The sequence below is a fragment of the Ursus maritimus genome, unplaced genomic scaffold (genome assembly GCF_017311325.1).
Source record: "Ursus maritimus isolate PB19 unplaced genomic scaffold, ASM1731132v1 scaffold_8, whole genome shotgun sequence".
Lineage (NCBI taxonomy): Eukaryota > Metazoa > Chordata > Mammalia > Carnivora > Ursidae > Ursus > Ursus maritimus.
In genome coordinates this window covers 34543989-34566553 of record NW_024426996.1, presented here as the reverse complement: position 1 = coordinate 34566553, position 22565 = coordinate 34543989, and the positions used below count along the sequence as shown (strand labels likewise).

Sequence of the window (22565 nt, the reverse complement as noted above, 5' to 3'; positions counted from 1 at the left end):
CAGGTTCCAGGACCCTGAGATCATGACCTGAGCCGAAGTCAAAAGTCAAGTGCTTAACTGACTGAGCCACCCAGGCATCCGAGAATACTGCTTTTTTAATATTGCTATAAATTAAAAACTTAAAAATTGCTATAAATTTAAAAACTTCAGTTACTCTGATTACCTAACCTGTTTTCAGATTTTAAACATTGAAGTATTATGATGGTGGTGCTTTTTTTTTTTTTTTTTTTGCATAAACAGATATCTTTAAAACATTTTCCTCTCAGAGAACAGTGTCTTATATGATTCAAACACTGATTTGTCATATATTAGATGCTGTGAAATACTTGGGTGTACTAAGTATATGTGTGTTTCTTCACATACATGCCATTTGGAAAGGGAAAATGTAAATTCATATGACGAATTTGCTAACAAAAAGACACTCATAGAACACTTTTTTTTCACTCTCGTATCTTGTCATTGCAATGACTTTCAATGGCATTGTACACATTTAACACTTACATGCTGCAGCATCATATGAAAAGTTTCTTAACATTCCTGGGAATGCTTGTTTGTACACACTGATTTTAGAGTGTAGTAAGAATATGTGGTGGAAGGGTTTATTTATTGATGGGGAAAGCCTGTGGATTAGACTCCCAGCATATAAAGACAACAATATTAAACTTGAATTATTTTAATGGTACCATATTAAATTACTAGACCGTGCAAGCAAATGAATACCATCCTTATATATCTATTATATGAGAAGTTTTAAAAAACAGAGTTAAGGATCATGTTTGTATGCTTAACCGATAAATATTTGTAACCAAACATGAGATAATAGCTGATAATTTTTATCTGGATAATGAAGTTAAAACAAAGATCATTTTATTGTATTTAGCAGAAAAGAGGCTGATTATTTTTTATATAAGAACTTAAATGAATAGTTGATATGCACACAAATGTAGCAATATCATTTTCAGTATACACTGCATTGTGTTGTGGCACATAGACGAACTTTTTTGTCCGAACGTGATTTTTTCATTATCCCACTTAACTAATTTGTTCCTATGCTGCTCTGAACCATATTGGAATGAATAGGTAAGCAGTAAATGATTCTGTATCCTATTACATATCCTGTGATTATGTATATCTTCCCTGTCAGTCATCATAAGACATTTTAAAAAATAAACAATATTGCTTTAAAACTGGTCCTGATAAACAATAGCATTCAACATATTAAATAACATTTATTAGATAAACCTGATCAGTGGATGGCAACTGGACATAAGTTGAGAACTTATATGTGGGTTGAGTTAAAAGGGCATAGTTTTGGTTTTTTTTCTTTTGAAAAGTCTGAATAAATATTTATCCATCCTTTGCTCCTTTATGCTCAGAGATTGACCTTTCCAATTGCTACATACCAGTTTGGATTGAGGGGGCCTGTTTGTGTAATGTTAATTTAAATTCAGAATCTCCTTGGAATGCCTGACCCACATCATGACTGAAGGAATCCTCGGCCACTTGGACATTTTACACCTGGTTTCTACCTCATCAGATCATCATAGTACCTCTAAGAACCTATCAGAGTGAATTAAATCAATTTCCCAGAGTGACCATGAAATGTATGAAGACATTCATACATTTAGACATTCATACATTTCAGAAGATAGCAGTAAAATGGTTTTTAGGTCACTGTTCTGGAATCCAGTGACTACCGTTTGATTTCTGAGAGTCTGGAAAGTCATTTAGCGTCTTCACACCTGTTCCCTCTTTTGTAAAGTTGGAGGTAGTGATGTTCATCTCATAAAAGAGGTGACAAGTAGAATATATATGAATATGCTTCCTAAGTGTGACGGGTTACACAGATATAGGACATTGTAACTATAAATTTTGGACGTAGGGTGTCCCAGGTAAAGTAGTTTACATACAACTAGTGACTTGGCTTACAGTTTTTTGGTGTTTTAAAATGTGGACCTACTTTCTCTTATTTCTACTCTAAACTCCAACAATTTATGTGCTTTTCTTTCTGCTACTTCTTTTGTATTGAAAGTTCCTCTCAAAAAACTCAGTCTTTTGAAATGAAGTATTGTTAACCTAGCCTGAAAGAAATTGTTAATATTGATGATAATGACAACCAAAAGTGTTCTTAGTGCCTTATATGTGGTATTTTACATTTTTTTCCTAATGCATTTTTATAAGCGCATCAACTTTGTGAAGGAATAGAATAACTGGCTCCCATGTTCTGTAAGTGAAAAGTCAAATGCCAAGAGATTTCTCTAAGAATACTGTTTGGTATTTGTGAGTGCCACCTGCTTATACATACTGTCCATCCTTAGCAACTTTCAAATGTATAGTAGTATTAACTCTAATCGCCAAGCTGTACATTGCATCCCGTGACTTTATTATTTTATAACTGAAAGTATGTAACTTTTTTGACCCCCTTCAGCCATTTCTCCTCAAAACTGTCTGTTGTTGGAGTGGATTTTTTTTTTTATTATTGCATAAAGTTTCTGTTGAAAAAATACTGAAACTTCTATCACTGTAAATAAGCCATAATACTTTCATAAGATTATGATGTTTTCTCTGTGAATATTACTGGATTAGGATGCATTTGAACATATTATTGCAGTCTTTTCTCATCCTTTATTGTGGGTTTTAAAAGTATCTTTAATATCAAGGATACTGAAAATCATTTTTAGATTTATATTTTTATTAAAAGTAAACAATGAAGAATTCTGGGTTTAGGGCACATGAGAACATTTGATTATTTTATTTCACATTTATCATCTACAATATTTTAGAAGGAATTTACTTTAACAATTTTGACATCACTATAAAAGTATATAAAAGTACTCTTACTGGTGTAAGTTGTTCATTGTTCAGTAAGCTTTCATCAAAAGTATAGTTAATTTCATTTTTATTTATACTAACTGAAGTCATGAAAAAAAGAAGACGGAACGATTAAACTTCTGTTTTTGAAATATAGTTGGTCTTTAACAATCAATATTAGAATGTATCTTATACAAGAATAATATTCTAGAGGTTATCTACCTTTCTCCCTGATTTTTAAGAATCTTAACTTATAAAGAACATTTAATATGGAATTTTTAATACAATGTGAAATTATTTTGAAAAGTTAATGTTTTAAAATCTTGTTGTTTGATGCAGAACAATGATGATAATTAGTGCAAATATTGGTATACCGATGTTTTGGTTTATAAACCTTTTCACATACAGTATCTCATTAATTGGAAGGTTTATTAGACTTATTTTTGGTTAATATTGAGTAAGATATTTGGAACTCACAAAGGTGTCTAATGTTAACAGCAAATGATCACTTAATTTTCTTATATATGCAAGAATAATTAGTATTTTATAACAAATAATATGTAATATGTAAACTGGTTGGATAGGTGGATTAGTATAATGTTCATATTATATTTTTTAATCTAGTCTATACAGACAATAACCATTTGAAATCTCTAATTCAAGGCCACTTTCTGTGCAACAAACATTTCCATAGTGTAAATTTTAACCTTTATGCCCAACTCATAAATTACTAGTAATCTGTTGATATAAAATGTTGATTGTTTAAATAATAGAAGATGTGTTAGTTGCCCTTCTAGATCAGAATATTACAAGAATACACACAACTTCTAAATAAATTTTATTATTTGAACTGTAGTAATTAGAATAAAATGTTGATAATAAGGTGAAAACAACAGAAGACCAAGAAAGAAAGCAACACACATATATGTAATACATATATTTCAAATTTTCCATGACTAAATGACTGCAGATCAGAGTACTACTTTTACAGAATATTTACATTTTAGTAAATTTCATGATGTATACTTCTTTTACCGTGAATTATTTCTACTTCAAATGTATTCGTGATAACTTTCTTTTTTTTTTTTAAGATTTTATTTATTTATTTGACAGAGAGAGAGACAGCTAGGGAGAGAGGGAGCACAAGCAGGCGGAGTGGGAGAGGAAGAAGTAGGCTCCCAGCAGAGGAGCCTGATGTGGGGCTCGATCCCAGAACGCCGGGATCACACCCTGAGCTGAAGGCAGACGCTTAACTACTGAGCCACCCAGGCGCCCCTCCTGATAACTTTCTTAAACAAATACAGAAATAACTACCAGTTTTTATATATGCTCATTTTATAAAGACCTGAGATTGATTTATGAGGTTTTTTTTTTCAAGGCATGATGTAAAAATCTTATAACTTAACTGCAAAGAAACTTGTATTTTAACTTGAGATATCTCCTTCAAAAAGTTTTCTTTGTAAAAGGGAAGTGCTGCTATTTTTTGAAAGTCTGAATACACTAACATGGCAAGGTGCCTACTTGCAGCATATGTGTGAGAACAGCCACATTTACACCAATGTTATTATACAATTGTCTGATAATCACCCTCAGACATTAGATCCACACAAGAGAACTTTAGGGTCATGTTGGTCCCCAGCATTAACTGTAATGCTAAATTGCCTGATAAGTATGGAATATTGACTTTTATTAATCTTCCACTGATCATACAGAATATATTTTTCAGCTTACAGCATTCACTAATGAATCAATTTTAATTTAGGGACTACATAAAATCTTCATTAAGGCCAACAAATGTTAGCCTCCAGTAAGCACAAAGCATTTTCACAGTAAATCAAACTGAGTTCTGCCCCGATGTTCCTTATCCTGCCAGTATCAAGGAAAGATACAGAAGTATAAGGCCATATCAGGGAATGAAGCATCTCTTCAAGAAGGTATAGTGGAAAATGCTAGCCGTGAGGTACTATATTTCTGAGATGAATAAACAAGAACATAAAACAGAGGATAGCTATAGAATGTCACATCCTATACATTTAGTGACAACATTACATTTGGAGAAAACATTGTTTTTTCTATAGAAATATCTACCTATCAATAAATTATCAAATCTAGACAATTTCTGAGTAAAATTTACCTTAGCAAAGCCATTCTGAACTTGGGTGTCTTTTTCAAAATAAGAATGAATTTCATTATATGTATATTTACCCATGATTAAATCTGCATAGCCCAGATTCGTTTAGCCCAATCGCCACAAAAGATGCATAGTTTATATTTCTATTTCAGTAGTGGTTTTTGATTATTCTCTTTGGAGATTTAAAGCTATTTTAAATTATAGGATATTGGCATTTGTAAACAGCAGTCTGTGAGGTTAGTGAATTATTGGGCTGAACACAAGTAATGTAAGCATTAGTTCTTAAAAACGGTTTTACTTATGGTGTTAGTAGTATATTAATTTATATAAATTATGTTTTAGATTATTTTAATATTCAAATATTAAATTTTCATTGATTTTTTTTTCAGGTTTGGCTAAAATCTTTTCCACATCATATTTTCACTGCCTTTAAAATGGATGTCCTGATAATCAGTGAATTTATTTTACAATTTCTAATAAAATTCTGGTCATATTTTCTCAGTTGTTCTTGTTTTTGTTTTTGTTTTTAATAATGGTAGTGAGTGATTCCTACCAAACAGTCCTTACCTGTATTCACATTGGCAATATCCTAAGGACTAGATAGTGTTGCTTAAGCAGTATTTAACTTCTAACTCAAAATTGTACCATTTTGCTGATATATTTGTTAGTAGGAGTAAACCGGATGAATTGATTTTTATTTCTAGTTTTTTAAGTGTACTACAAATATTGCCTTCATAAGTCTAAAATTCTAAATTGACCAAAACCTTATGTAAAATCTTTGTAACAAGAACCAAAATAAAATTAGTACTGGTGTTAAAAATGATTTAACTTCCCATAAATTTATTATTTCTTCTTTTCTTTTGACTTCAGGTGCAATAACAGAACGCAGTGTGCAGTGGTGGCAGGTCCTGATGTTTTTCCAGACCCGTGTCCAGGAACCTATAAATACCTTGAAGTGCAGTATGAATGTGTCCCTTACAGTATGTATACTCCTGTTCTTTTCTTGTGAAAAGACATTAAGCTTTGTTTTGCATGCATTGACAAAGTATTCTCTATGAAAGCATAAGAATTGTCACACTTTTTTTTACATAATTTTTTTAAAGACTGGCTAATTTGAATTTTTCAGGATCATATATCCGCCCACCATTGGAATAATTAGATGTTGCCTGCATGATTCTGCAGCATTCATTTTGACTATACATTTCTGTATATCAATACTTATTCTAAAACTTTTCTTAATGCAAGAATATAAAATTCTTATAAAAGTTGAAATGAATGGTATGCCAATACTGCATCCCTCTAGGTCCAAGCAAACAGGAAGTGGAAATGAATAATATACTTACATATTATTATATTATATAAGTATTATATATATAATATAATATATAGCTATTATACAATGTATATTATACTTTTATAGTGGCATAGAAATTGATAAACTTTGAGTTTAATAGAAGCAATTTTACTAATCTACAAGTGCTGTCAACATTTTGAGGATGAGAAATATATTTATCCAGAAGGAACAAACTGAAAAGAAAACACAAAAATTATATGAACGAAAGCATTCTTCAGAATTTATCCCTTAGAGCCTCAAGAAGTTTGTCTTTGCAACTTTTATGTCAGATATGGTATATGCCAACAACATATTTTTTCTTCAAGAATAATGGAGGATCAAACAATCAAAACTGGAACATTTTTCTGACTTTTCTACCCAAAGGAAGAATCACTATTTCATAAAAATATTTTTGATCTGACTATTAATTATTCATGGGATTCCTTAGTGAAGATCACTCAGGAAATCTTGCATTCTCACATTAGATATTCAGTTCATCCCAAAAGTAGAACACACCTGGGATCACAAATAAATCCCAGGTTCCTACTTCCTTTGACATCTCCGAAGTGAAGTATCTGGGGATCAGCCAGTTTGCTGTGCCAAGAGAGAGTTTGAAGATTGCCTCACTCTGCTTGTTTAAGAAGCAGCACATTACTCATAAACTATAAGTGTGCATAATCCAATAATAGAGAGCAATTTGGCCAGCAAGAAATGAATTGAAATTTTAAAGTAATAATGAAATCAATCAGGAGAAAATTTCATTTTTGTCTTATTTATCGTGTGATTCATTAGAGAAAGTTTATCTGGTGAAGTTTTAGAAGCTAATTTTCCTTGGTATAAAAGAAAGCAGAAGTGTATAGGTTCTGTTGAAATCTCAACTGAAGTTATGCTTCTTACACATTGTTATCTCTAGGGATTCTTCTGTGATAGTGTAAAGCTCTTACTGACCAGTTGTTCATTAGTGATATTTTAAAGTGGTAAAATTTGCCTTTTGGAACTTTGTCAATTATATTTGGATTGCATAGTAAGATCTTTGTGAATTATGTACAATAGCTGTTTCCAAAGGCATTTTATAAAAATTTACCATAAGGAATACCTCATTTTTTAAGACAGTTTGAGGAAAGTTTCAGTCATATTTTTAAAATATGAAAGCTGAAGTAGAAAATGTCAAGCTAGATTTTTTCGCAATTTTTAAATATTAAAGAATTTCACAGCTGTCTCTTCAATTTTCTGTATTTCTTCAGAATTTGTTTGAGGACAGCTACTCCAAAATTCTCTGCCCAACTTATTTTGAAAAATCATCTACTTAAATCATTTCGGTATAAATAAGAATTGGTGTATACACTTTTGCATAAAAAGGAGTTTGGTTTACTACACATTTCCTTTCTCTCACAAATTTTCAGAGATGAACAATTTGATCTCTGACTATCCTATATATACAGGTTTCTGGTAATCCTTTAAATTTATGGATCACCTTAGATGGATATCCATTATATTATTTATCTGATTGTTTTATTAAATAAGAATTATAAACCTAGGTGCAGACATTTGCCAGTTTATATATTGGTTTAATTTATATGGCATAGCATGATTGCACTTGTTTAAATATCTTCAGTATGTTTCAATTAAAAGCATAATGCATAATTGGGAATTCGTTTGGTGAATTTAAAAAAAATACAAAAGAAAGTATAAACCATGAAATAAAGTATAGTGACTTATTTGAAAGGTAGATTGGTTTAGTAGAATAAAATAACCAGAGATTAGGAAGCCTGGGTTCAGAATATGGTCTGATTTCTTAACAAAAAAGCATGGGTCCGTAAACTAAGGTACGCTATTAAAATTTTCTCAATTTATAGACATTCCCTGATCTGTAGTAAGTTGTGATTTAGATCAACATTAAATTCTTTTTCTTATCTCTAGTATAAAATACAGATTTTTCCAATGCCGTAAAAAAAATAAATCACTTATTTAAAATGGCTACCATTTATTGGTACTTACTACATCTCATTTACCACATGGTTTAAATGTTTGCGTACATTATTTTATTTAATTCTCACCATATCCCCTCTGTTAGGTATGACTATCACTATTCAGAAGAAGAAACCGAAGCTCAGTAGGATAAATTAATGTTTCATGTAAAACACAGAGTAGCTGGATAATGACAGAGCCAAGATTTGAGCCTGTGTCTAATGCCTGTTAGGGACTCAGCTATAATTCTCCCCAGAGATATTCCCCTCTATATTTTCATGAGTTATTCCATCTTGTTCAGTATTTAAATCTTGTAATTTTCATCACTGCAGTAATGGCACATGGTGAAAGCAAATGCTTCAAGGGCCGGACCCTTTTTTTTAGTTCTTTTGCTACTTAACTTTTAAGAGGTTTTTATGCCTTTCTTAAAGCAGCTGAATCACTGCAAACTTTTATTTTCCCAAACACCTAACAAAGCATAATGGCAAAAATGAATTCATGCTATAAAAATTGTGCCCAAATTTGGAATTAGACTCTAAGTAGTAACTTAAGAAGTTATTTAAATCACCTGTATTATAAGACAAATCCTTGTATGTAATATACTTATGGAAATATCCCTCATGTGTTATTAGAAGGTAAACTTCAGATTTAGGATTCATTGTTAGTATTTAATTTTTTTTCTAATTGAACAACCAAATATACAAATTATGTTAGGTTCTCTTTGTTATACAATTCAGTAATACCCATTTCCATTTTTAATTTAAGACCACGAACTTCGTTATATATAAGTGATGTACTTGATATTTATGAATGTTTTCTTCTTAATATTGAGATGTGGAAAAAATACTGTTATTGATACTTTCTTTATATGGACTCTGTGTGTGTGTGTGTTCCCCTGGTAATATTGATTTTTAAGTTGATATTTTCTCATAGAAAAATGTAGAAAAAATGAAAATATAAAAATATAGACAAAATATGTAGGAAAACATATTAATATTAATGATATGTTAGCATAATAGAGGTGATAGACATAAAAATTCAGCAAAATTCTTTGTATCACACCTGAAACATGGAGTTAAAATATCTAAGATAAGCTTGCAATAATTTTTGCAGAGAGTTTTAGGAGTCAGAAAATAGGTACATGGTTAAAAAATGACAGTTTTAGAAGAACCTCAATCTGAATCAAATGGTATGCGTTTTTTTTTAAGATGCTCATAGGAAAGAAAATAAGAAAAAATAGTGATTATAAGCAATTTTGTGAGGTCACTTTCTTTGAGTGTCTTGTCAGCTTTTCTGAATCGCTGAAGTTATATTTAATTTTTTCTAAATCTCAACTTCTTCCTCCTGTCTGTATTTTCTTGTTTGGGTTCACAGATATCCTGTTTGTGACCAAATTTGGGACAGATGAATCAATACTTTTCTCTCTTCCTGTCACACCTTAGTTCCAGTGTGGCTTTTATAGCTTTTGCGTTTTCTTTTGAGGTTTGATTTTTCCTCCTGAGTGTTTTTGTTTTTGTTTCGTTTTGTTTTTCCTCCTGGGAGATGACCCATATACTCCAGAGGTTAAACCTCAGTGTTTACCAATGTCTCACTTTTACTCTCCACCTTGCTTCTTCTTGCCCCACTTCCATTCCTTCTGGCTTGATTGGGGATTGAAATTGTGGCATCTTCAAGTAGAGTTTCCCTCATATAGCTGGTTTATAGGGAAGATTTGTGTTAGGGGGGAAACAAAACACTAACCACCTACCTAGAGTATTTCTGAGCAAAGAATCTTTACTTTGTATCCTGCTGACAATTTGTCTTTCTTCCAAGGCATACAGTTTCACGCACATTACACTCAGAAAGTGCTTGTTTTCCTCACAACCCAGCTTTTCTGTTCAGTTCTTTGTTTCTTCCTTTTAGAAATACAAAGCACATATTACTTATTCTGTCAACCTTTCCTCGTGGTAGATTTTCTTAGGAAATGGAGAGAGGAAGCATACAATTTGGAGAGCTACTAGAAATGAGCATTTGATTAAACCAATCTTATGTTATACCACTTACAGACTTTCTTACCATTCATATCAGCCATCTGAAGTTATGTGTGATTGTCTATGGAAAGACATGCAAATGAATATTATTGGAAAATTAATATTTACAAACAATTACATAATCTGTTAGTTTTATCTTTTTTACTATAAGAAAAATCATTACACTTTCCTTCAGCATTTAAAACAGACAAAAGTCTTTATTTAGTTATAAATAACTAAATATATTTTTGCAGGTAATGTTCAAATGAGTACACATTTTAATCTATGCATTCTTTGGTTCTTCTTATGTAAAAAATACTTATGTATTTTAAAACTCATGTGCCGAAATTAACCCATACATTTAATTTTTAAGATATCACAGAAATGTCAAGATATAGTTTAATTCCTAGTGCCTCAGTACCTTTTCCAGTTTCTGACATGTAGGAGACATTTGAGAAACATGTGTTGGACGGTTAAAGAAAAAAGAAAATTAGTCAAAATGGCTCCTCCCAAAGTATTCTGTTCACAGCTAGAATGATAAAGTCAAGATCTTAACTCTTGTCTACAAACAAGACCTTATTAATTCAAAGGGAGATCTATGGTAAAAATATAGACTATGTGAATTTTAGTTCCTTCAAATTGGTGATTGTATTCCTCAAGAATGCTACCAGAAGCTAGTTTGTTTCTCATATTATTCTTCTCTGTGCCTCCATGTAACATAGCAAATATTGTCCCTTAAATATTAACCCCTCTGTAAGAGCAGAGTCAGTTAAATTCTCTTTTAGAATAATATTTATAACAAAAGCAACCAAACTCTTCCTTTCTTTCCTTACCATTTATTTATTTATTTATTTATTTATTTATTTATTGAGAGAGAGCAAGGGGATAGGGAGGGAGAGAATCTCAGGCAGACTCCCCACTGGTGTGGAGCCTGACATGGCTCAACTGGGGACTTGATCTCAGGACCCTGAGATCATGACCTGAGCCATGACCAAGAGTCAGATGCTTAACCGACTGAGTCACCCAGGTGCCCCTTTCTTTTCTCCTTTTGCTCTCCCACCACAGTTTCATTCTTTCTCTCTCAAATAATTTTTCTCTATTTCACAGTACCTTATACCTGACAGATAATCCATAAGTCTTTTACAAATGAATCAGTGATTACGTAATGGGTAATTTAAAGTTTGCTAATATGCCTGAAGTATTATATATTTATAAAAATTGGTAGAAAACAAGAAGCATAGATGGACTATATTTTCTTGGAGGTCCTAATCCTAAACTCTCTCATACCTTTGTCTAGCTGCTCATATGTTTATGGAAATTATTCTCAATTAAATGATGCCATTTTCTTTCAAGACATCCCACTTACTTATCTGTCATCACTCAATATATGTTGTACCAGGCACTGCTACACACTAGCGTAGAAAGCTATGCAAAAAGTTCCTGCCCTCAAAGAATTGAGTCAAATGGGGCTCAAGGTCCCCAAAGTTACAGTGTTTTTAGTTCCCCAAAGCAATGGAACATTTCACATGAGCAGTGTACGGAGAATGCACACCCATCCCATAGTGGCTAGTGTGGGGTTGGGGGTGGGTATCTTCAGGGAAGGTTTTCTAGAGATGACTCTTGAGCTGAGTCTTAAAAAATGAATAGACTCGAGTGAGAAGGACAATCATTTGTAACAGATGGGACAGTGTAAGATAAGAAACTATATGTTGAATGTGAAACCAAAACAGTTCAATGTTTTCATAAAATACAGAACATGAGAGTGACAGGAGAGGAACCTGACAGGAGAGTGACAGAGGGCAGTTAGAAATTGTGACCTCCCTGTAGGCTGTGATTCCTCTGGGACCTAATACCTATCCCAGTGTAGAGCACAGAAAAGACAAGAGAACTATTTCTGAAGACAATTAATTGATATATTAATAAGATATGTTTCTTTCCAAATCTACAAAAAACAATTTGACTAATTTAAGTTAAAAAACAGCTTGTGTGGGGGTGGGGGGATATAAAGTAGTAGTTCCAGAATTAGGTAAAAACCAGGTCCAGAAAAATAAGATCCAGTGATCTCCAGAACAAGAAGTAGTGGGGAGTTTCCTAAGGATTCCATGTTCAGATGAATTAGTTCCAAAAATGTTTCATCTAATCTAATTCCTGTCCTAGATTAGGACATCAAAAGTACATGATATCCAATATCCAGGTGTTGTTTTTGTGTAAAGACAATGGCGCTGGCAAAGAACCTTTCTGTGATCAGGAAGGATCAGACCTCTCAGTGGACTTGAGTGCAAAGACTTCCCTTTAGGGACTCTCGACCATATTCAGCCTGCAGAGCAATTCCATAAGCCTCTCAAACACTGGAAAGACAAATTTAACATAAAGTCTGGAGCAATACTGGGCCTGCATTTCCTTGGGCAATGATAGACTAGAACTGAGTGGGGGCTGCCTCCTTTAAATAAGGTCTGTTCTTCTCAAATTGCTATATTATGCAGTATTTATTGTATTGTACCTGGTTCACTATAATCATTTAAAGTGTCACCTGGCTTTTGAAGATACTTAAATTTGCAACTCTTATTCTAGAGTTTGGATCTAATCAATGCTAGTAGATGTAAAAGCACTCCTAAATTGTTACTATATTTCTTAATTTTCAAAAGTTAGTAAATTCGTGTACTAACGATAATTCTACCAATAGAAGTTTTTTGGTGCCTAATATGGGTCAGTCTCTATGTTAGGTGCTGGGGGAAAATAGATATGGGCCCTATGAAGCTGGCAGGCTTGGGGGATAAGGCAATATCACGTGAACCAATACATATAATCATTAAAGATTGCAATAAAATGCAAGAAGAAAATAAACACAATTGTGTGATAGAGAACAGTGAAAGGGCCAGCTCACATAAGGTTTTCTGAAAGACATGAAGAATGGGGAAAAGATAGTTGGGCAAAGAGCCTGGGAAAGAACTTCTAAGGCAAAGAGAAGAACAGCAGTGAAGACCCAGTGGGGTGGGGAAGAAGTCAGCCTGTTCTCAGACTCGATAGAAAGTCAGTGTGACTATCGTCAAGATGAAGAGAGTGACTTGGAGAGAAACAAACCAGCGACTAGTACTGCTAATACCATTGCTAATGAAGCAGGAATTTCTTTGAAGATTGTAAGATTTATTAAAAATCAAAATATGTTTGCAAAATGAAATTGAATAAACTGGCATTCTCTTTAAAATATATAGTGTAAAAAATATTGCATGATTCTGCAGTAATATAAAGGTAAACTTGCATCAAATAAGCCAAACATCAGGTGGCATCAGTACCTAAGATAAGCTCTGTATATACTTCTGGTAGATTAATAATATGTAAATGTATGCTTAGATGCTAATTGTAAGGGAACAAGATGAATTGAGAGTATTATAAAATTAATTGGATTGCCAGAGTTAGGAAAAGATCTGGTTTAGGAAATACAATGTTATTATAGACATAAATAAAGTTTGAGAGATTAGCTTAACCATGTTCATTTGCTTTATTTGAAATAGTAAAATTATAGAGCTTGTGCACTTAAACTTAATTCAAAGAAGTTTTTACAAGGTGCTCTAATTGAATAGCATAAACATGTAGGATTAAAAAAGACATAGAATATAATGTTTTGTTTTTGAAATATACCACGTATGGGGGGACGCTGGGTGGCTCAGTTGATTAAGCTTCTGACTCTTGATTTCTGCTCAGGTCATGATCTCAGGGTTGTGAAACTGAGCGCCACACTGGGCTCTGCACTCAGCACACAGTATGCTTAAGATACTCCCTCCTTCTCCCTCTGTCCCTCCCCCAACCAAGCTCATGCATGCACATTCTCTAAAAAATTTTTTTAATTAAAAAAATTTTAAAAAATAAAATATACTGCATATGGAAAGCAAACTAGTGAAAACATGTGAAAGTGAGGTTATGTTCCAAAGTGTTTATTGCTAAAAAGATCCTTTGGCAAACATCATGATGTATAAGACCTTTGGACTTAATTGTCCAGATAAAATTTCCTAAATAGATGTAAAAGCAAAATACTATGAAAAACCCTTCTGAATTTTTTTTGTATCTTAATCATTAATTTATGAAACTAGAAAAATTGAATCAATTGGCTTAGAAAGCACTCCATTCAAATATTACAATTCAACATAATATTTCGTTAAAATGAGTAAGTGATAAAGGGAAAATATACGTAAATTTTAATATTTTCATTCTATTGTTGAGGAATTTCTCAAACGGTAGCATATCACAGTTCCTGTGAATGCTGTAAAATATTTTACTTGCTTAAAAAATTTTTCAGTACCCTTCTATAAAGCCCAAAGACTCATAAACAATTAAATTCTTACCTGGCAGACTCAATAATGATGCCCCCCCCCAAAATCCATATCCAGAACCTGTGAGTTTTTACCTTAAATGACAAAAGGGTCTTTGCAGAGGTGATTAAATTAAAGATCTAGACCTGAGGAGATCATACTGGATTATCTAAGTAGATGGAAGGTAATCACAAATGTTCCTATAAGAGCGGGCAATGTGGCAAATAGGATGTATGACTACAGAAGCAGAGAGGTTGGAGTGAAACACACGAAGACAGAGGAGGGGGCCACCAGTCAAGGAATGCAGGCAGCCTCTCTGAAGCTGGAGAGAGCAAGGAAAAAAATTTTTTCCCCTAGAGCCTCCAGCATGAGCACCACTCTTAACTTTAGCCCTTAAGACCCATTTTGGACTTCTGACATAACTGTTGTTTGAAACCTCTACCTTTGTGGTAATTTATTATAAGAGCAATAGGATACAAATAAAACTTATTATAATATTATCTTTTCCCTAAAATTATTAATACTGTTTTTTTTTAAATCATTGTTTGCTTAGGGTATGGGCTTAAAGACAGTTTTGCTTTCTAAATAAAGATCATCATATTTTTCTCATGATATTTTTAAAACATAAACATGTAAACCTGTAATAGACTGGCAAGATGTAGGCTGTGCAGCATGTCATTATAGACAGAAGTCATGTTAATTATCTTTATAAATGTATCATACCCTAGGCAATCCCAAGTCAAGTTAGTATTAGTAAAATTAATTTTACTATATTACACTTATCTACTATTAATGTGAGGCAGCAAAAAATAGTGATGAGTAAATAAGGATTTGATTGTGAATATATAAACTACATAAATAGGATGAATAAATGTAGTGAGTTTCCATGTAAATTTTCTTGTATCTTTATACAGGAATTTCTCACAATAACTGACTTGTAATACTTGAATTAAATCCATATATATGGACTTCCAAGTCTGCTCTGTATATATTAATTTAATTTTGTTTTACCAACATTTAATGAAAATGTAGTTATCTTCAAAATATTGCAGTGTTCAGATGCTCCCAATAATATAAATATGACTAGCTCCTACTTCTAAGAACCCATAATCTCCTCATCATTCTATCATCCTTAAAGTAATCACATCAAGGTAGAATCAAAGCCTAGGAAGGAAACTCAGTATCGTTTAGTTTTTATTAATATATTTTATAAACATATTATCTTCTCTCTATGCTAATTGCTTTTCAACTTCAATTAGAACAGAAATCAATGCAAAATAGAATAGTAAGTGATACAGAGAAAGAAGTGGCTGTTTCTAAGTACATCTCTATGGCAAAGACATATTACCTTATGCCCTTTGTCATTTCCTACGACATTTTCCCTGTCTTCACTTACCTAATTCTCTCAAGCATTGGAGACTATAACAGTGGTTAAGAGTGAGAGCCTGGGAATTGACGTTCTGACTTTGCCAATAACTAGCTAAGTTCTCATGAAGTTGTTTTACTACTCTGTGAATGAGACTCGTCACATAGAAAATAAGGATGATAATCAACTCACAGACTTTCTGTGAAAATTAAAAAGAAATATATGCTAAAAACCTTTACAGTGATGACCACATTAGAAATGATCATTGTATCATTGCTATTCAACTGAATCTACGTGTTGCCTCTCACCCGTTTTCGGTGCCATCATGCACTAGGGCTTGGAATGATGTAATGCTGGTAACTCATCCCAGGATTTGGGGAGCCCCCTGGCATCTAATAGTTACAACTTTCTGTAGTTCTCTTGACTACTTGTGTAATTTTACAGGACTTCTGTCTTAATTCTCCATTTTTCATTTCAGATCACATCTGAACTTTGAGTCCTTCTCAGATTCAAGGGCATCTGCCATATGATTTAGCTCTTAAACCAGTTCTCTCTCATGAGGTTACTCTTTTTCATCCCAACGTGATGACTAAACCCCATCAGACAACTTTTTGCTGAATCCACACTCAGCCCAGTGGGTTTCTTTGAGTTCTTTTGTCACCTAAATTTCAGGCTCTGCACCCCTTTGGACTTGATGGCTCGTACTGGCAATTGCATGAATCACACCAAGCTTGCCATGGAGTTTGGGCATTGTATCTTTTATTTTCATGCTTTCCTCACTGGTGTTAGCTTTTTTACAACAATTAATTTACTTCCAGTCCTGTTTCTTCTCATAGACAGCAAGAGGTAAGGAGTTATCAATGTACTCAAATGTCTCCAGGTGGACCCTGACCACATTCATTTATTTCATTCAACAAATACTGGTAGAGCCTCTGTTATATGAATCTTCACATACCGTCTCTAGGTAGTAACAGTGGAATTTAATTTTAAAGTAACTGAAATCCATCTTTAATTTTTTTATAGGTGAAGAAACTGAGACTCAGAATAAGTAAAATAGTCAATGATTATGTAGTTAGAACTTACTGATGCTTAATTGTCAATCAAGTTCTCTTTCCACCATGCTACTCTCTCTCTCTTTTTTTTTTTTTTAAATTTCAGAGTAGTCTTTCTATAGCCTAGAGATGGAAGGAGTGATTAAAGCATACTCTCAAGGGGCGCCTGGGTGGCTCAGTTGGTTAAGCGTCTGCCTTCTGCTCAGGTTATGATCCCAGGGTCCTGGGATCGAGCCCCGTGCCGGGCTCCCTGCTGAGCAGGGAGTCAGCTTCTTACTCTCTCTCTGCCCCTCCCCCTGCTTGTGCTCTTTCTCTCTCTCTCAAAGAAATAAAGTCTTTTAAAGCATACTCTCAAAAATATAAAAGATCTAAATATATCCTCTTTAACTGCAATTTGGCATTCTAGCCCAGTTCCTCATTTGAATTCAAATTCTTTCAGAAAAATTTTAGAATTCAAAATGGTCCTAATGTGACTGCTTGATTATTTGGTCTTTGTTTGCCTTCAGTATGGCCCATAATTAACACAATTAATGATGGCATATTGAGTTATCAAAAACCCAACTTTCTCCATATTATGAGAGCAGTCTTTCTGTGCATAGTGCTAGATTTCAAGCTGTATGACTTTCTTGTAAATTTATTTCAAAATTGCCTCAAGAAAGCCTGTAAGTGAAGATTTTTAGAGAAGGTAGGCTATGCATTTTGCTTTTATGTTCACTATATAGTAAATCACCACACATTAACCATTTGCTTTTTGGAATCCTTCAAATAGGCCTCAAAATTTCTGTGACAAATCTTTTCTTGTCTCAATTTTTAGAACAGCTTGAAATAAGTTCAGTGCTCAATAACATTGAAATTTCATAGATGCCAAAAACTATCTGCAGTTAAAAGGCACACACACACACACACACACACACACACACACACACACAAGACTGATAGAATTATAGAGAGAAGACTTGATCTCTCCCAAAAAGCAGAACAAAAGATTTCCTTTACTATGATTTTCCTGACTTGTTCCCTTTCCTATTCTCCTGACCTCTTAGAGAACTCACTGATGTTAAGTTCATCAAGATAAGAGGAAGGGCTCAGAAGGAAGATCATATTCAAATTTGTTGGAAACAAGAATGCATTTATTCCTACAAGAAAGCTTCCTTTTTCTTTTTTTTTCCTTCTGGATTCATTCTGATTGTTCAAGTGCCAATAGAACTGATAACTGGCTACTTGTATGTATCAGAGTCTAATAGAAACTGTTTTTATGGCAGTATTTTGGTCCTATCCTGAGCTATTACTTACCAAGAGATAACTAATCAAGCGTAAGTTCAAAAAAATAAAAATAAAAACAAAACCAAAAGGCTGCCTAGTAAAGGAATATTATTGGGGATATTAACAAGGCAAAGCTCTAAGCACTCCTCGTTCCTACTTTATTATGCACTTTTTTCTTTAAAGATTTTATTTATTTATTCGACGGAGATAGAGACAGCCAGCGAGAGAGGGAACACAAGCAGGGGGAGTGGGAGAGGAAGAAGCAGGCTCATAGCAGAGGAGCCTGATGTGGGGCTCGATCCCATAACGCCGGGATCACGCCCTGAGCCGAAGGCAGACGCCTAACCGCTGTGCCACCCAGGCGCCCCTATTATGCACTTTTTAACGCTCATATTAAATGGGTTCAAATACCAGGCTTGGATCTATTATGACTGACTGCCCTGCAACAGATGCTATGTGTTACTCTTTTTAAGAATGAGCGATAAGTGTAAAGCAAGAAACATATGCTATTCTCTGTCTTTAGGACTCAGCAATCCTCAGTCATTTATCAATATTTGCCCCTCAGTTTGTGATTAGCACTGATTCTAATACAAAATTCAAGAGTTTATGATGAATTATATTACTTGATTGAATCTTACCAGCTGCTGCTCCTTGTGAGAATCAGATGATATTTTCTAAAATGTTGAAATACTGTATTTTTATCCTCAGGCAGTATCTTGAACACCAGTAGGAGCTGTTCACTAAAAATCCCATTTATCATAGGTTCCAAAAGTGTGGAAGATCCAGAGTTGATAAGCAGCAAGGTAGAGGGGCACCTGGGTGGCTCAGTCGGTTAAGCATCTGACTTCAGCTCAGGTCAAGATTCTAGGGTCCTGGGATCAAGCTCTGCCTGGACTCCCCACTCCTGCTCTCTCTCCCTATCTCTGTCTCTGTCTCTCTCTCTCTCAGATAAATAAGTTTAAAAAAAAAAAAGAAGAAGAACCAACATAGGAAGACCATAGTTGCCATTTTATTTTACCTAGGTAGTGGAAGGCCAGTACTATACTATTTTTAATTCTGTGTTGGATATTAGGGATGAAGAGTCTAATTATTTACTAGAAATTTCCAAATTAATCTAATGCTTTTGAAATATGATTTATTTCTTCAATGTAAACACTTCAAGGTTATATTGCCTTAAATGATGTATACAACAGAATTAAAATAATTTCTAGTACATAATTAGTGCTTAATAAGAGTTTGCTATTATTTTAATGTCTTCTGTACTATATGGATAGAGTATTTAGCTTATTGTTGAAAACACTGTTACATAAAACTGTGAATACCAAGATATAAAAAGTACTGTATACTCCCAATTTAAGCTTTTGAGATGTTCTATCTGAACGTGTTTTTAAGAGTTAAAATTCTGACATTGACTAGAATTCATCTATCTTTGAATTCTTTTAGTAGATTATAGACTTTCACAGAGACTCTGATCTAATTTTATATTAGTGGTGGTTGCTAGGTAACTCTTTGATGCAAATTAATCATTAAACATTTAGCAGCTCATTCTCTGATTGGAGTGGAAACAGGAGTGACTTAGAAGCTGACGGCCCAGGAAACAAGTGATTGAAAAAGAAAATCTTGAGGTGTTTAATAAAAATAGACCATAACTGCTCAACTTGATTTTTTCCTCTTTGTCATAATCAAAAAGGAAAGAAAAATTTCTAGAAGAAAAAAGAAGAGCTTTTTCCTGAGAGTAGATATTGTTCACTGAGTAAGTACCAAGTGCCAATACTGCACTAAATACTTTGTGTAAAATATTATTTTATTCTCATAGCAATTTATTTAGATGATACCATTCCCATTTTATTTATTTTTTTTTTTTAAGATTTTATTTATTTATTGGACAGTGAGAGACACAACGAGAGACGGAACACCAGCAGGGGGAGAAGGAGAAGCAGGCTTCCTGCCGAGCAGGGAGCCCGATGCAGGGCTTGATCCCAGGACCCTGGGTCCATGACCTGAGCCGAAGGCAGATGCTTAACGACTGAGCCGCCCAGGTGCCCCACCATTCCCATTTTAAAAATAAGGAACCTAGGGATATAAATTAAGTAGCTTAGTTTGTCCAAGTTCCCATACCTGATAGGTGGATGGGAAGGGGGAGTAAGAATTTGAAAACAAGTGTTTCCCTTTGATTCAGGTGTTCTTGTTCTTCTCATTATGCTAAAGAAGGCAGGTAAAAATATCTTCCTGTCTGAGAATTCACAAGACTAAATAGCTGTCTTTTAAAGTATTTAACTGTCCTCTATCCTGGTGCCTCAAAAGTAGAATCGGGTGTGAAGTTAGCCTGACTTTAAAGGAATTTTCATCAAGAGGTAGGAATCATTGTTAGGAACCTAGTGTTAGAACAAGGAGGGAGAGAAACTGCAGCTGGTGAGTGGGGTGATCATTATCACTTATTCTGTAATTCTTGTTCTGAGTTGAATATTATTTATAATATTCTGTTGCTGTTAATAGCTGAGTTTTCAAATTAGTTTTCTACTGCTACTATATTGAATTACCACAAACATGATGGCTTAAAACCCTGTAAGTGTGTTCTCTTACAGGTGCAGAGGCCAGAAGTCTAAAATCAGGGTACTGACAGGGCTTCTTTCCTTTTGAAGATGTCAGGGGAGAATCTGTTGCCCTGTCTTTTCCGTCTTCCAAAAGCCACTGGCATTCTATGGCACGTGGCCTCTTCCATCCTCAAATCACATCACTCCACCTCTACTTCTGTCCTCACATCTCTCTGACATTGACTCTCTTGCCTCCCTTTCATAAGGACCCTTGGGATTAGATTGGGCCCACCTGGATGATTCAGGATCATCTCATCTCAAAATCCTTAAATTAATCACACTTGCATAAAAAAAGTGGGGTTTTTTTGTTTGTTTTTTGGCATGAAAGGTAGAATATTCACAGGTTCTGAGGATTAGCGCATGGACATCTGGGGGGAGGATATTGTTCAGGTTTGTTTTAATTAAGTACAGATGTTTATTTTTAAAGTTCAATTCGGTACAGAACACATGTGAAAGTACTTTTTTTTTTACATGCAGTGTTTTATTAGATTCAGGTGTAATATAGTGATTCAGCAATTTCCGATGCTCATCACAACAAGTGCCCTTTTCCTATTTCACCCATCCCCATTTTCCCCCCCGCCCCATAACCATCCATTTGTTCTCTATAGTTAAAGAGTCTGTTTCTTGATCTCTCTCTTCTCTCTCTTTTCCTTTGCTCGTTTGTTTTGTTTCTTAAATTCCACATATGATTGAAATCAGATGGTATTTGTCTTTCTCTGACTGGCTTACTTCACTTAGCATAATACTTTCTAGCTCTGTCCATTTCGTTGCAAATGGCAAAATTTCATTCTTTTTTTTGGGGGGGGGATATATCACTTTTTCTTTATCCATTCATCAGTCAATGGACACTTGGGCTGCTTCCATATCTTGGCTCTTATAAATAATGCTGCTATTAACATAGGGGTGCATGTATCCCTTTGAATTGGTGTTTTTGTCTTCTTTGGGTAAATATCCAGTAGTGTGATCATTGGATTATAGGGTAGTTCTATTTTTAATTTTTTGAGGAACCTCCGTGTGGTTTTCCATGGTGGCTGTACTACTTTGCATTCTCATTGATAATGCATGAGTGTTCCTTTTTCTCCACATCCTTGCCAACACTTGTTTCTTGTGTTGTTGATTTTAGCCATTGTAATAGATGTGAGGTGATATCTCATTGTGGTTTTGTTTGTATTTTCCTGACGGTAAATAATGTTGGACATCTTTTCCTGTGTCTGTTGGCCATCTGTATGTTGTCTTTGGAGAAATGTCTGTTTTCTATTTCTTAACAATCAAGTATACCTGATTATCAAATATCAGTGATCACAGAATGTTCATACAATATCTAGGAGTAAATGGGCCATCCAAGGCTGATTTCAGACTGTGGATTAAATTGAAACCAAACCACTTGCCTTTTTCCTCTACAATAAAATGTCTTTTTCCCCCCTGGTTACATAGGTAATAAGTAAGCTAATAATAAAAATATTATAAAAATACATGTGAAGTTTACTTGAGTTTCTACCACTGGAGATATATTCAACTAACATTGCCATGACCATTCTTTTAGGTATTGCTTCATGTGTGTGTATGTACACACACATATAATTTTATGCAGATAGGATAAATATTTACACATATACCTGTATGAATGTATGTGTATATATACACACGCGTGCGCATTTGTGTATGTGTGTGTAGTGTATATTCTTCACAGTTATCTATGTACTCTGATGTCCTTTGGAGACTTTTACATGA

At 33.9% G+C, this 22565-nt stretch overlaps 1 protein-coding gene across 1 annotated transcript in view; it reads left to right on the top strand.

The window, feature by feature from the left end:
- The window catches only part of ADGRL3 (adhesion G protein-coupled receptor L3), a 482854-nt gene that overhangs the window by 149094 nt on the left and 311195 nt on the right, over positions 1 to 22565 (top strand). The window contains exon 3 of the mRNA XM_040624907.1: positions 5813 to 5926. Within this exon, the coding sequence (XP_040480841.1) occupies positions 5813 to 5926 (114 nt within the window). The remainder of the gene's footprint in view (positions 1 to 5812; positions 5927 to 22565) is intronic.